General features: G+C 34.1%; 1 protein-coding gene across 6 annotated transcripts in view; it reads left to right on the forward strand.

Annotated features, from left to right (window-relative positions):
* FCHO2 (FCH and mu domain containing endocytic adaptor 2) overlaps nucleotides 1–15,979 on the forward strand; it is a 138,321-nt gene that overhangs the window by 75,029 nt on the left and 47,313 nt on the right. For 4 of the 6 annotated variants that reach the window (XM_085013800.1, XM_021084438.2, XM_085013796.1 and 1 more), the window contains 5 exons: nucleotides 1,858–1,902; nucleotides 3,809–3,881; nucleotides 7,263–7,287; nucleotides 15,256–15,313; nucleotides 15,682–15,857. In XM_085013800.1, the coding sequence (XP_084869926.1) occupies nucleotides 1,858–1,902; nucleotides 3,809–3,881; nucleotides 7,263–7,287; nucleotides 15,256–15,313; nucleotides 15,682–15,857 (377 nt within the window). Of the gene's footprint in view, nucleotides 1–1,857; nucleotides 1,903–3,808; nucleotides 3,882–7,262; nucleotides 7,288–15,255; nucleotides 15,314–15,681; nucleotides 15,874–15,979 lie in introns of all 6 variants that reach the window. The other 2 variants (XM_085013798.1, XM_085013799.1) reach the window with 1 other exon arrangement.

Consider the following 15,979-nt stretch of genomic DNA (forward strand, 5'->3'; position numbering starts at 1 on the left):
AGCTCATTACCTTTTGTCTAATGAATTCTTAGCTTCCAGGTTTACAGAAGGGACTTGGAAGTCCTCAAAATTTTAATTAGGCCTTTTTCTGACTAAGAATTTCTTGGATGGAAGTGTTCAGTGTAATTGTTTTTTAAGCCATATGATATATATCATAAGACTGCCCCAGTAGATAAGATAGTGCTAGTTAATTGATTAGGGCCTTATTTACCAACTCACATTTATGACTCTCTTATTCTGCTTACTCTAAATGTTAATCCACTCTATTTGAATAGAAACTGGAACTGAGGAAGTAAATCTTCGATTTAGGGGCAAGAAGGACACTTTAACCAATATTTTTAGATGTTCCTACTTCAGGAGAAATTTTTTTCTTGTTCATTAGTGGTTTCTTTGATGATGGAATGATCAATGAGAACTGTGACAAATTTATACAGTTATATTAAGCTTAACATCTCAGAAGGACCAGTAATGAAACCCTCTATTACCTACTCTTTACTTTAAGCTGTATTTTAAAATTTCTTGATGTAGCAGAGTGTCCAATTACTATTAGTTAAGTTAAAAGTCATTTCACAGGAGTGTCCACTGTGGCGCAGTGGGTTAAGGATCTGGCGTTGTCTCTCTGGTGGCTCTGGTTGCTGCTGAGGGGGTGGGGTTTTATCTGCAGCCTGTGGCATTGCTGCAGCTTGGTATAGGACGCACCTGCAGCTCAGATATGATTTCCTGGCCCAGAAACTTCCATGTGCCACAGCGCAACCAAAAGAAAATTATTTCACAAAAAATGCTGGACTTGTATAAATTTATATATTATAAAACAAGGCTAAGATGACAATCTGGTGGGACATAATGTTTTAGTCTGATATTTAGCTTTGGGTAGATTTGAGTAGAGTAATCCATACTTTTTGGTACTTTAGTGTCTAAATAATTTGGTATTTTATGGATAAAATATACCATACATTACAGCATTTAAGATTAGTTTCAGTAAACCTGTCATTTCAGGACTATTTTGTTTTTCAGCTGGTTTCCATTTTATCATTATCTCCCTCTCTACAGCCTATCCCTCATAGCAGTGCCGAGTTAATTTTTCTGTAAGACCACTTTGCAGGGATGTGTGTGTTCACTTTCTCACATGAAAACTCTTCCCATTGCCTGCAAACTACAGTTCAAATTCCTTGACCTGCTATATAGTTAATCTGGGTTATGATTGAGCATCACCATTATCTAGTATGTAATTAACTCATTTATTTATTTAGCAAATATTTATGGAAGGCATTATTTGCTAGTTGACAGTGGTGAACAAGACAGGGGTCCCAGGCTTCCATTCTAGTAGTATTTACTACCTTGGTTCTCCTGTTCTTCCCAACAGCGCAACCAAGAATTCAGCAGCTGCCTGTTATGATACAGTTTTCTCTCAACTGTATGTACAGCAAGTTTCTTGAAAGCGGAAACTGCATGTTAAATCTGTTTCTCCAATTCTGCAGTATTCTGTATAAAGAGTATTTAGTAAATTGTGATCATGATGATAGGCTAGTCTCAGTTTTTTTCACTGTTAGGTTTTTTTTTTTTTTTTTTTTCATTTTGGCCATGCCTGTGGCATGAGAAAGTTCCTAGGCCAGAGATCTAACCCACGCCACAATAGTGACGTGTCTGATCTTTAATCCACCGTGCCACCAGGGAACTCCCTAGGCTCATTTGATTTTTAAATGATTTGATTTTTAAATGATTTTCTGATGTTTTCTGATGTTACTGTTAGGTAACACTGGGCCACTTTTTGGAACAGGTATAAAGATGTAATGGGATCTGATCTGATTGTTTTCTACCAGCTTTTTTTTTTTTTAACTAGTACTTTTTTTTTTCCAGGCCTTATTGAATTTGAAGAATGTGACCCTGCTAGTGCAGTTGAAGGTAAGTCAACTAGTTGTAATGTGTGGCAGCGAGCTTTTGTTTATTGAACAGGTAGAGGGGCTGCTGTCCATTGGTGTTAGCATGTCTATGGAGTGACGTAAAAATCTGAATGTGGTTTGAAGGCCTTCAGATATTAATGTTTACTTAATGAACAGTAGGTTTGCCCAAAGGAATATTAGTGTGTTAGAATATATATCTTTTAAAGATTAAATAAATGTGTCTTTGTTTTCAGATATACATTGAGATTGTTTTCTCCATTGATAGCCATCTTTAAACATTCTAACGTCATAAATATGAAACTCATCACTATATATTGATGTATACTGCTTATTCTACAAGGGGTGACATTTCAGTAATTAATAAGGTTATGCATTAATGCTGATGTTACTGTCATTCAAAATAGGTGATGATTTGACTTGGAGAAAGGGTCCACAACCCTTCCTATTTAAATTGATGTTTTTCATAGTATGAAACCCAAGAGATGTCTGCAATTTTTGTCATATTTTATGTATCTCACTTTGTGAGCTGCTAGAAATAATTTGAAAGCAGTCTTCTATTTTTTCCAAGACGTGTGTGAGAATTTGTAGAGATGTTTTGCTTTTGTGCATGAGGTTATTATTGGAGCACTCAAGAGCTCTGAAGCCTAGACTTTTGACTAAGAGCAGTAATTGTTTAAATTCTGTGTATTTAAACTTTAAAAATTCTTCAGGGAGTTCCCATTGTGACTCAGCGGAATTGAACCCAACTAGTATCCATGAGGATGCCGGTTCCATCCCTGGCCCTTCTCAGTGGGTTCAGAATCAAGCATAGCCATAAGCTATAGTGTAGCTTGCAGATGCGATTTGGTCTAGCATGGCTTTGGCTGTGGCATAGGCTGCAGCCTTAGCTCCACTTCAGCCTCTAGCCTGGGAACTTCCATATGTTGCGCTTGTGGCCCTAAAAAAAATAAAAATTCTTCAAAGGTGTAAAGGAATTTTAAATTTATTTTAAAATGTTTATAATAATACACTGTGAGAATAAAAATATGTTTTATTTTTAAATATTATAACATGCTCTACAGATATATAGTTTAAGGAGGTAGTTTTGCATGAAAGCAAGTACTTTATTCTAAGATACCTGAATTATAATCTTGGCTGTAGTAATTAACTAGTTGTATAATACCAAATTAAAAATAAACAAATTATCCTTTTCAGTTTCTTCATCTATAAGGTGAGAAGTTATGTTACATGTCCTCTAGTTCAGTGTTGAATTCTGTTAACAATTGATAGCATGATTGACTTTTAAAAAAACAATTTGTCATGTGGAAGGAAGAGGAAGAACTGCCATATTTGGCAAAAGAAAGATATTTGTTCCTCATTTATGGTTGGGTCCACTTATAGCATTATTTATATTACAGATAACATTTGGACAAGAGAATACCATATTATAAGTTTCCCATGTTATACTGTTAATGGGTCTGTTGTGTCATCTTTTTATTTAAAATAACATGTTTATATTTTGTGGCCTTCTATATAGGAAATATGATTTGACCTGCATTTACAACAAAATCTAATTCAGGGAATAATGTACTTTCTTTGAAGTTCTAAGATATCTAAAATGCTTATATTTTGCCTGATGTGATTTATCAGAGACTTAGGAGGGAAAAAGTGAATCAGTCAAGTGTATGTTCTGTTTAATTTTTTGGTAAATAACAGGCTATGTTATATTAATGTAAGAAAAATCTAAACCATCTATGACTCTGATTTAAATATTAGGGTTTAGCAGTTGATATTTTTATTTCTTTCATCCAAATTAAGTAACAACACTTCTGAGCAAATTATGTGTTAAGATAAAAGATGCATTCATAAGTTTAGTACACTTACCAGGAACAGTTGTATTTCCGTAACAATATATATTTATCTTTAAGGTATAAAACCAAGGAAAAGAATGACTTTTGGTTTACCAGGAATAATTAAAAAGGAAAAGGATGCAGAGTCTGTGTAAGTATATTAAATATTTTCAATATCATTTCTGTTATAAATAAGAATAAGGGCTCTTGTGATGAATTTGAAAAGAAAAAATTCTTTTGGAAATAACTATCTAAGGTGTTATACAAACTTTTCTAAAAACATTTGCCAGCTTCTCTAGTTTTAGTTAAAAGTATTAACTTTTCTTATTATTTTAAGATTTCAAGGTGTAAGCTTTGAAACTTTAAAGATGCTCTTATTTTATAAAATGATACATGCATATTTTAAAAAATTAAACAAAAATACAAAGAAAACTAAAAATTGTTCTAAGTCTTAATACCCTAAGAAAAACACCATGGTCAACAATTTGATGCAGATCCTTCAAGACAATTCTAAGCATAGTGATATATGAGTACATAAGTCAAACATGTTAAATGGGGGAGAAAAAAAAGCCCTAACATATTTTAAATATTTATACTAGTTTGTCATTTTTAGATGAAAGTATATAAATTTCATTTACCTTTTATTAAAAATAAATTGGTATACAAAGAAGTATAAATAGTGTGCAAGAAATTAAGCTGTTATTAGCTAAATCAAGTTTTCTATCTTGGCTACACATTAGAACTGCCTGGAAAATTAAAATAAGTATATCTCTGCCAGATCCTGCCTCAGGCCAGTTAAACTAGTGGCTTGATGTGGAATTGTAGTTCCTAGACCAGGAATTGGGCCACAGCAATGAAAACTGAGTCCTAACACTAGACCAGCAGGGAACTCAGCCCATGTGATTCTTATTACACACCTGGGATTGAGAATCATTGAGCCATGATTAACCAGAGCCAAATTGGAATTAAAATAACTTTTTTTTTGCTTAATTTATTCAACCCATTTAGACTGAAGCGGCACTAATCAAAAGCCTTGGATGATTTGTTGACCCAGTAACATTGACTGAATATTTGTTTAAAATCCCTGCTTCTCTAGCATAGTCAGCAAAACTCTCACAAGATTGAATATTGTGATGGAACTCATATTTTCAATGTAAGGGAACAATTTGTGCTTTGGGTGTTCTTGGCTCCTCCCTGGTTACATGCTTATCATCTGAGGAGAAACTCTTGCTACCATTTTGAATGTCAGTTTCTTTCCCCTTCCCTAGTGGTTTTTGGTTAACAAAATAAGAGTATTTGCAAAATGGTATATATGCCTATAGCTACTGTCTCTTCTGCAAATGTCTTTTTTTAAGCATTGTAAGGCAGGTATTTTGCTAAGGGAATGGACCCTAATCTCTTTTTGCAACATTGGAAGTACATATTGAGGTCTAAACAATTGATTTGTTTGTAATTTTTTTTTTTTTTTTTTTTTTTTTTTTTTTGTCTTTTTGCCATTTTTAGGCTGCTCCAGTGGCATATGGAGGTTCCCAGGCTAGGGGTCGTATTGGAGCTGTAGCCGCCAGCCTACACCAGAGCCACAGCAATGCGGGATCCTAGCCGTGTCTGCAACCTACACCACAGCTCACGGCAACGCCAGATCCTTAACCCACTGAGCAAGGGCAGGGATCGAACCTGCAACCTCATGGTTCCTAGTCGGATTCATTAACCACTGAGCCACGACGGGAACTCCCATGTAAGTAAATTTTTAGAATGTAGCTAATTCATCTGTTAGTGACTATGTATCACAAAGACTTAAGATGTTTTTATATTGATGGTTTTCACAGCTGTTCATTTAGGGAGCTTATAATATTTTTGTATATTCCTATTTTTAAAATTGTTTTTCTTGATCAGTGATTTCCCAATATGATCATTAGGTCACTTGGATGTTGGAATATTTTTACCAATAAGAATACTAGGTCAGAAACCCAATGCTTAAATCATTGTACCATGATCGCCTTCTTTCAGCACTCTGGCAGGAAAAATGTTAGAATTCACTTTGCTTGAAATGCCTGAGGCTCTTGGCATGCTTCTCCTCGTAGCCTAAAGCCTTTTGAAATGCCAGCAGTCGTGTACCAGGGGTCCTGATCAGAGCTGGTCTTCCTGGGGCTTCATCTGCCGGTCACATAGTGCACACTGTGAAGGCAAACAGATGAGAGTGCTCTATCACAAAGGCTGAAGAGTGCTGGCTTAAAGCCAGAGAATGAAATGGTTTGGCATTTACTTTTTTATTTAAACTTTATCTTAAAAAAAAAAAAGTAGAAATGTTCTAACATCTTAATTGATTTGATTTTCTATAAAGATTGAATTTATTGTGGTAGCTTTTCTATATCGTTTCCTCAGAGTATGCCGAAGCCTTGTGATATAATATTCCTTATAACCTAATGAGGAGGCTGTTTTTCAAAATTTTTAATTTTAAGTGGATATAAAGACACATGGGGTTTGCATTTACCCTGGCGTTTCCATTTGAATTAAGAGCAGAATTATCTCCCTCTTTTTTCATTTCTCTTTGATCCTATCTTTATTTAACAAAGTTCTTTAAGTTATAGATTTTCCCGATTTGTGCTTGGTCTTTGGATTGATACAGATTATCTGTTTATCTTATCTATTAATTTAGTGTTTTTTTAGAAAAATTATTGTTCATTTGGCTCTTAAGGGGTACCTAATGTCTCTGTTTTCAGGTTGTTATTAAAGTGGCAGAATCTGATACAGCATGCATTAACTGTCTCAAGCCAGTTGTATATGTGTATATGTATATAGGGGGTGTGTTTGGTTAGTTGAAAACATTGGTCTTTTATGTTTTAGTTTTAGTTTTAAAATAATAGCTTTAACTAGATTATATCCAAATTTGTGTTTGCTTATCAGTTAAATGATAAAATATCAGTGCTCAACTACATATTAACATTAGATTAGAAACTGTTCCAACTGGAAGTCTAGCTACTCATTTAATTTTTTGGAGAAAAGTGATCTCACTTCTGTAATATATGAGCTTATGGAAACTAGTTCAGAGGAAACAAGTTTAAAAACATTTTCATTTAAAAATGTTATTTGCTATTATTTACCAGTAAATATAAATACAGACTTTTTTCAAAGCCAAACTTTCTTCTTTAAGGAAGTTTTTTTTTTTGTTTTTGTTTTTATTTTTTTACTTTCTCTACCCAAAGGATTAAAAGCCACTGGAAATCCTTGTAGGACTGACAGCTTCCTTGACATGATTCATGTGCATATTCATGGAAAAGAAGTATTTTTGAAAGTTTTAAAAACATTTACATGCTACTTTATTTTGTCTTCTAATATGAATATAGGGGAATGTCTTTGAATTTTAAAATCATTTGAAATATTTTCATATTCATGATTTGATTTCTCTAAATATTTTTATGGAGTTTAAATAAAAGTTATATGTGTAAATACTAAGGTAAACACTTTCAATATAGTATACCTACCAGATAGTTCTAGTAGTTGACTATTTCTGATATTTTGTTTGTTTTAATAGGGAATGCCCTGATGCAGATTCACTTGTAAGTAGATTTTACTTTTATATAAATAGTTTAGCTATTTTCATTAGGAAATGCTCAGTATATTTGGCTTGAGTTGTTTACAAATCTTTTAAGAAAAATACTAACCATGTTATTATAAATTCACTGTTCAAATTATTTTACAGATGCTTTTTTTTCCCTTATATTGCTAGATGCTTTCCTATTAAATAGAAGGTATTTCTAACTACCTTTGAAAGTGGACATTTTACTTTTAAAATTGGAGTGGTGCCATAGGCATATTGCTTTTTCTTGGGAAATATGTCAGATTTCAAAATAAACTTTATTTTAACATGTGCTCTTACTGATTGATTATTAGATCTGTTAAAATACTGCTTTATCTGTTCATATATTTGAGTTTTATTTAACAGGCTGTTATTTCAGGAAAAATAGCAACCATGGTTAGTATTTTTCTATGCTTTTGTTTTGTTTTATATATTTCTTGTTTAAATATATTTATTTATAATTGAAAGAAACATCAAATGGAGCTCCCTTTGGCTACAGTGGTAGAGGAGATTTAGCAAATGGTGTAAGTAATATGTAGACAGAGATGTTTTTCAAATTGTTCCTTAGATACTGGTCATGTTGATAAGTGTACCAGAGGCAAGCTATCTTTCTCCTTTATTGTTCAAAAGAAACTGTTGTTTCTTTTGGCTCCCAGCCTTATGGTCTTTTACAGCATATTGGTGTACCAAAATAAAGGCCTACATATTCTATAAAACATTGTGTTTTATGTTAAGATAAAACTAGTATTTTGTTTCATATTTCAACTTAAAAATAAGAAAATTACTATTTGTTAAGTTTATTTTGAAAACAAAGAGACTTCTTTTGAGCTCTAGGCTTAAAATAATCAGAATGTTGGTTTTGGAGTTGTAGCATTTACCACTTGCCTATTTTGATAGCCCTGTTTTACTAATTAATGAAAAAGTTAGCAATTTAGTGTTCATCATGTGTTTTATTTCTGAATTATTTATAGCATTTATTATTTTGATTGCAGCATTGAATGAAAACTTTTAATACTTTGTTTTATTTTATATATACTCCCTTAAATAGAATATTTTTAATTCTCTCAGTTCATTGATACTATTCTATAGTGATCAACATCAAACAGTTTTGAACTTTAGTTATTACTTTTTTAAGGTTAGAAAAAGTCTCTTGAGGACACAAAATTCTGCTGCCATATAATAAATGATTGATAAATTTGACTGTACAGAAATGGAAAACTTATATAATTAGAGAAATACACCACAGAAAGATTTGAATCACTAAAGATAGATGGGCAAGTGTATTTGTAAGACGTTTAAGAAAGGGCTAATTATTTTCCTTTGAAATATTTTATACAAATAAGTTTAAAAGGTAAGAAAGTGGCTCAGTAGGAAAAGGGTATTAGGATAAAAACAGGCAATTTTCATAAGAAATAGAAGTGTTGAATAACCATAAGAAACGTTGTTCAAAATAGTAGTCTCATTCAGATGCAAATTAGAATGAAATTATTGTATTCATCTATCATTTTGGCAAAAGTTTTGATACACTTGTATTGTTGGTAGGGATGTAAATCAGTACAGTATGTTTTGTGAGTAGTTTGGCAATTATCTCCCCGAATAAGAAACGTATATTCTTTTGACTCTACTGTCCTACTGCTAGGGCTTTACTGTCCTAGCTATATTCACAAACTTTGTGTGTGTGTATATGTGTGTGTGAATTTTATATATATGTGTGCTTGATCAAGATATATGCATATATAGAAGGGAAGGGAAAAAAGGCAGAGATGTTTATTTCAACATTGTTTATGTTAGCAAAAAATTGGAAACATTAAAGCATCCATAAAAATGGGGATAGTTTAAATAAATTATTACGTACTTGAAGAAGTAGATGTTATAGAGCTAGGTTACTCTGTGCTGCTATAGAAAGAACTTAATAAATAAAAGCAAGTATGATCTTTTAAGTAATTGATTTTTAAAATATATAAATGGGAGTTCCCATTGTGGGTCAATGGGTTAAGGACCCAGAGTTGTCTCTGTGAGGATGTGGATTAAATCCCGGTCCTTCCTTAAGTGGCTTAAGGGTCCAGATGTTGCTGTAAGTTGCAGCGTAGTTTGCAGTTGTGGCTCAGATCTGGTGTTGCCCTGGCTGTGGTATATGCCAGCAGCTACAAGCTCCTATTCAACCCTTAGCCTGGAAACTTCCTTATACTGCAGGTGTGGCCATAAAAGCAAATAAAAATAACAACAGCAACAACAAAAAGTGTGTCTGTGTGTATTTTATATAGTCTCTCTTTTTTTAAAAAAGAATGAGTTAGAAGACATTGAAATGTGGTTATCTTTTTTTTTTTTTGCTTTGTGTTTTAGGGCCACACCCGTGGCATATGAAAGTTCCCACACTAGGGGTGAAATTGGAGCTGCAGCTGGCGGCCTACACCACAGCCACAGCAACATGGGATCCAAGCCATGTCTGCTCCACAGCTCCAGGCAATGCCTGATCCTTAACCCACTGAGCAAGGCAAGGGATTGAACCCACATCCTTATGGATACTAGTCAGGTTCATTTCCCCTGAGCTACAGCGGGAACTCCAAATGTGGTTACCTTTGAGGAAGAGGATTACAGTCATGGTCAGCAGGGAAAGGAGGATTTCATTTTTTGTTTACTTATTTATGGTCTATTATTTATTTATGGCCTATTTATGATCTTTTTATTTATGCCAGTCTTACTCTTACTTAAATATTATTAGGTTACTTTGGTAGAGAAATTACCCATCATTTTCTGGTTATTTTTAAAAAGAATGTAATTTGAAAAAAAATTATTTTGAGGAACTATACATCTTGTTGACCAGGGAAGTGTAAATTGCTCTTTTAGTTTTAGCAGACTTCCCCTATGCAGAGAGATTAAGAAACATACCATTGGTGTGTGAGCTCTATCCTAATAATTTTTTAAATTACTACCACCGCTATCCACAAAAACTGCCTTTAAAATTGGTGGGTGAAGTTATCTGCTCTTTTCTTGTTCACATTGTTTTTGACGTAATGCTCTGCTCCAGCAGTGTGGCCTGGGGCCCTAATGCAGAAACCATGGATTGAACGGACAAAGGTGTAAACAGGTGATATGTAAATTTTTTTTAATATCAAGTTTCTGTGAATACTTCTAGCATTGGAAACCTGGTACAGTGAGAATCATTGCTTTTTTTTTTTTTTTTTTACGCGCACATGCAAGAAGCTTTTTATTTTGAAATAATTTCAATTTACAAAACATTACAAAAATAGTACAGAGAAGTCCTCTGTACCTTTCATCTCATTTCTCCTGATGGTAACATCTTACAGAATTATAACTAAGATTTTGATACTAATCCAGTCAAAACTGAACATTTCCATTGGCCAAGGAGCTTTCTTTCTTTCACCTATTGAACTCTCTCCCAACACTCAAATCCCTAAAAGTCACTGATCTGTTTTTTACCTCTATATTTTTGCCTTTTCCAGAATGTCATACAGATGGAATCATCCAGTATATAGCCTTTTCAGACTGGATCATTTATCAGGAATATTGTATGCATTTAAAATTTATTCAGATCTTTGTATGGCTTGATATTCGTTCCTTCAGCACTGAAGAGTATCCCGTTCTATAGATACACTGCCGTTTACTCGTGAAGGATGTTTGGTAGCTTCTTCTTTTATGTGATTATAAATAAAGCAGCTGCATAACATTTGCGTGCAGGTTTTTGTGTAAAAATAAGGTTTCAAATCAACTGGATAAATATCTAGGAGTGTGATTGCTGGATTGTTGAAAGGATCTCATTTTGATTGCCCCTTTTCAGCCACTTTCATTCCATTCCCCACCCCCCTTCCATCTCTGGCAACCACTAATTTTATCTCCATTTTTATAAATTTGCTGTTTCAGAAATGTTATTTAAGTGGAATCATATTGTATGTAACCTTATGAGATTGGCTTTTTCCACTCAGCACATTTTCTGGAGATTATTCCACATTGTTGCATGTATGAATAGTTCATTCCTTTTTATTGCTGAGTAGTATTCCATGATGCAGATGTACCAGAGTTTGTTTAACCATTTGCCTATTGTAGAACATTTAGTTGTTTCAGTTTTTGGCTGTTAGAAATAAATTACTTTGAACAGGTGTGTACAGGTCTTTGTGTGGACGTAATGTCTCTCTCTGACATTGTCATTTTTTTTTCCTAAAGTCTGCTCTATCTAATAGTAAGTCACTGTCTTTTTTTGTTTTTTAAATTAACGTTTGCATGGTATATTTTTTCTATCCTTTCCTTTCAACCTACCTATGTTGTTTTATTTGAAATGAGTTTCTTGTGGGTAGCATACAGCTGGGTCATGTTTTTTTAATTCATTTTGCCAATCTTGTCTTATATTTAGACCATTTACATTTAGTGTAATTATTGACATGTTGGGGTTTAAGTCTGCTATATAACTTTCTGTTTTCTATTTGCTTCTCTATATCTCTGCCTGTCTGTCTCTCTTTTAGAATTTTATTTTATTTTCCTGCCCTCCTCTGGGTTATTTGAACCTTTTTTTAGAATTTCATTTTGATATATTTATAGGTTTTTTGGAGCATATCACTTTGTATTTTTTTTTTAATTAAAAAAAAAATTTTGGTAGTTCCCATCGTGGCGCAGTGGTTAACGAATCTGACTAGGAAACATGAGGTCAGGTTCGGTACCTGCCCTTGCTCAGTGCGTTGCCATGATCTGTGGTGTAGGTTGCAGACACAGCTTAGATCCTGTGTTGCTGTGGCTCTGGCGTAGGCCAGTGGCTATGGCTCTGATTCGACCCCTAGCCTGGGAACCTCCATATGCCGCGGGTGCGGCCCAAGAAATAGCAAAAAGACAAAAAAAAAAAAAAAAAAAAATTTTTTTTTGGCTGTGCCTGCAGCATACAGAAGTTCCCGGGCCAGGTGACAGTGCTGGAGCCCTAACCCACTGTGCCACCAGGGAATTCCCTGTGTATCTTTTAAATGGATGCTGTAGGTCACTCTCCAGTACCTTCAGATAGTCGTTTATGTTTATTTTGACCAAGAATTTATAGTTGTAATCTGCAGGAGTTTGATTTGAAAGTAGTCTATTCTGTCTTAGAGAAAACAGCTCAGTATTATTTTAAATTAGTACATCATACAATATACTGTATTGCAAGCAAATTTAAAAATAGTATCAGTAGCAGATCCTAGATAGGATCTCTAGGAGATTAAATATGTGGTATGTTTCTAGGGTACCAGGAATAGAAATAAAGTATTTTGAAAAAGCTTTTTGAATGTATGTGTGACTGGGTTACCTTGCTGTACAGTAGTAAATTGACAGAACAGTATAAAGCCAGCTATAATGGAAAAAAATAAAAATCATTTTTTAAAAAAGCCTTTTAAAATTCTGACTTCTAATGAATCCACACTTGGCAAGATTTCTTTATTTTTTAAGTATTTTAAAGTATTATTTGCATATTAGCAAGTAACATATAGAACTCAAAGAAAGTGTTCTACTTGTAGGGTCATAACTGTATCACTTGTCATCTTCTTATCTATGGAAGCTGCTCTTTACCCTGTGTTAGATTTTTTTACTTCTGGATTTTAATCCACTCTGTTAACTCACTGCTGGCTGCATTAGACTGTTCGTTCAGCTTGAAGGGTATAGCTGTGTCAACCTTGTGTTATGCCTGTGAGCTTAACAATCTGTCACATTTCTCTTGCTAAGCTTTAGCAGGGGATTGGAAGAAGAATAGCCAACTTTACCAGTAGAAGGATATTGGCTGCCTAGTTACATAAAACTGGTAAACCCTGGCATTTTTTTGGCAGTCCATTTTTTTCCCCCATTCAAAAAATTGTTTTAGGAGTTGCCTTATGGTGCAGCGGGTTAAGGATCCGGTGTTGTTACTGCACTAGCTTTGGTTGATACCTGGCCTGGGAAATTTCAGATGCTGCAAGTGCATCCAGAAAGAAACCCGAAGTGTTTTATTTGAAAATAAATTCTAATCTAAAAAACAAACAAACAAAAAATATAAGAATAGTGCAAAGAATGCTTGTATACTTTTAACTTTTTACTACATTTGCTTTAACAGTTCTATTCTCTGTATATGTGCATGTGCTTATGTGTGTATAATATTTTTTTTCAGGAGTTCCTGCTGTGGCTCAGTGGTTAATGAAACCGACTAGTATTCATAAGGACACAAGTTCGATCCCTGGCCTTGCTCAACAGACAAAAAAAAAATTTTTTTTCTCTGATTCATTTGATCATAAATTTTATATTCTCTTACATAACCACAAAAGATTTTTCTTTTTTTTTGCTTTTTTGGGGCTGTACCCAAGGTATATGGAAGTTCCCAGGCTAGAGGTCAGATCTGAGCTGCAGCTGCCAGTCTACACCACAGCCACAGCAATGCCAGATCCAAGCTGCATCTGCAACCTATACCACAGTTCATGGCAGCACCAGATCCTTAACCCACTGAGTGAGGCCAGGAATCAAACCTGCATCCCCATGGATACTAGTCGGGCTGGTTACCACTGAGCCATGATGGGAACTTCCCACAAAAGCATTTTTAGATAAATGTCTATCCCTCTTAAACCCCTCTGTTCCATTGCCCTTCCTTCTTAGGTAACCAGCTTTATTGTGTTCTATCTTTCCAGTGGTTTGGGGTTTTTTTTTGTGGTTTGTTTTGTTTTCATAAAGATAAGCAGATATCTATATGTTTTTTTTTAAATTTCCCCTTCTTTCTTGCTTAAAACATGATAGACTACATATGTTCTTTTGTACTTGGCTCTTTTCAGTTAGCAGTATGGCAGTCACTCCATGTTAGTTTATGGAAACATTTCTCGTCTTTTTTTTTTTTTTTTTTAAATATAGCTGCATAGTACTTCACTTAGTGTATATACCATAGTTTATTCAACTATCCTTGGACATTAAATAATTTCCTGTGATTTTGCATTACAAATAACCTCTGGTCAATAACCTTTGTTGCTTATGTATTTTTATTTATTTATTTTTTTATTATTATTATTTTTTTTTTGTCTTTTTGCTATTTCTTTGGGCCGCTCCTGCGGCACATGGAGGTTCCCAGGCTAGGGGTCGAATTGGAGCTGTAGCCACTGGCCTACGCCAGAGCCACAGCAACGTGGGATCCGAGCCGCGTCTGCAACCTACACCACAGCTCATGGCAACTCCGGATCGTTAACCCACTGAGCAAGGGCAGGGACCGAACCTGCAACCTCATGGTTCCCAGTCGGATTCGTTAACCACTGCGCCACAACAGGAACTCCTTTTTTTTTTTCTTATGTATTTTTAAATTCTTGTGAGGAGTATCTTTGGGGTAAATTCCTAGAAAAAGAATTCTGGGATATTGCTGTGTTTCTCCCAGTAGGAGTTGTATTGTTTTGTATTTATACCAGCAAAGAGTAAATTCCCTCACAGCTTTGCCAACAGAATGTATTTTCAAACTTGAATTTTTGCTAGTCTCATGGGTATTTTAGTGTAGTTTAAATTTTCTTGGTAGTCTTTTTATTTCTGTTTTTTGTTTTATGTTTTTGATATGTAGTTCTGTTTTCTTAAGCTGTCAGTCCTCTGATTTTACCACCTCTCTTCCCTGAATACACACAGTCTTGTGCTTTTATTTCTCCACTTTGAAGATTTGGGTGAAAATTTGGCTCTCCATGGAACTGCTGGCACACCTACCCAAACACCTGTTCTCTTCCTTTCAGTGTTTCTCCTGTTTGTTGTGCAAGGCGTTTCTCTTTCAGACATCTGAAGCATGGAATGTGACTTGAAGCTAATTAATTAAAAAGACATAATTTTCTTACAGTTAATAATTTTATTAATGTATTGATGTTTGATAAACAGTAAAACCCTTTAGTAATAGTTAAGGCTATTTTGCTAACCTTTAATGTTTTTGCAGTTGGAGTCATCGTTACAATAAAGCTTTTTTTTTTTTTTTTTTTTTTTTTGCTTTTCCCCATAGAACATTCCTGATGTAGATGAAGAAGGCTACAGTATAAAACCAGAAGCAAATCAGAATGATATCCTTTTATCATCTGGATATTCTTATAGATTGTGTTGGCATATAAGTAGATAGTTATAACAAAATCTTATTTAATAAAGACTTCAGATTTTTAATTAATTGTAATAAAATGTGCCTATATGTTCTTTATTTGACATGTTATTAAAAGTTATTAGTTGCATTTTTGGTAAAATACATCTTCTTTCTTTCTTTTTCTTTTGGAGAACTCAGGTTTATTATGCCAGTGGGCTCAGAGGGAGATCGCTCTCTGGAGTCTGAGCCACGTCTTCTTTCTTAAAAATGTTTTGTGTCCTTTTTATCAGTGTGTGAAAAACCTGGTTGTACATTAAGATAATGTAAAAACTAAATTCTTTAACTGATGCTCACATACCAAAGAGAACCATTTCTACTCATCTAGTGATTCTGATTCTGAAGATGAAGAACCAAAGAAGTATCGGATAGAAATCAAACCTATGCATCCAAATAACTCACATCACACAATGGCTTCCTTGGATGAATTAAAAGTATCCATAGGAAATATAACACTCTCTCCAGCGATATCTGTAAGAAAATAAGCAAGTTTCTATTCTGTTTGTTTTTTAGCTCATTTACCTCCATCTGGTTAGTTTTAGGATTAACAAAAATTAAAACATCACTTCGTAGTTCCCACTGTGGCACAATGGGT

The sequence above is a fragment of the Sus scrofa genome, chromosome 2 (genome assembly GCF_054392235.1).
Source record: "Sus scrofa isolate SSC_HxYL_T2T_F1_AM1 chromosome 2, Sscrofa_HxYL_maternal_Yorkshire_Landrace_v2.0, whole genome shotgun sequence".
Lineage (NCBI taxonomy): Eukaryota > Metazoa > Chordata > Mammalia > Artiodactyla > Suidae > Sus > Sus scrofa.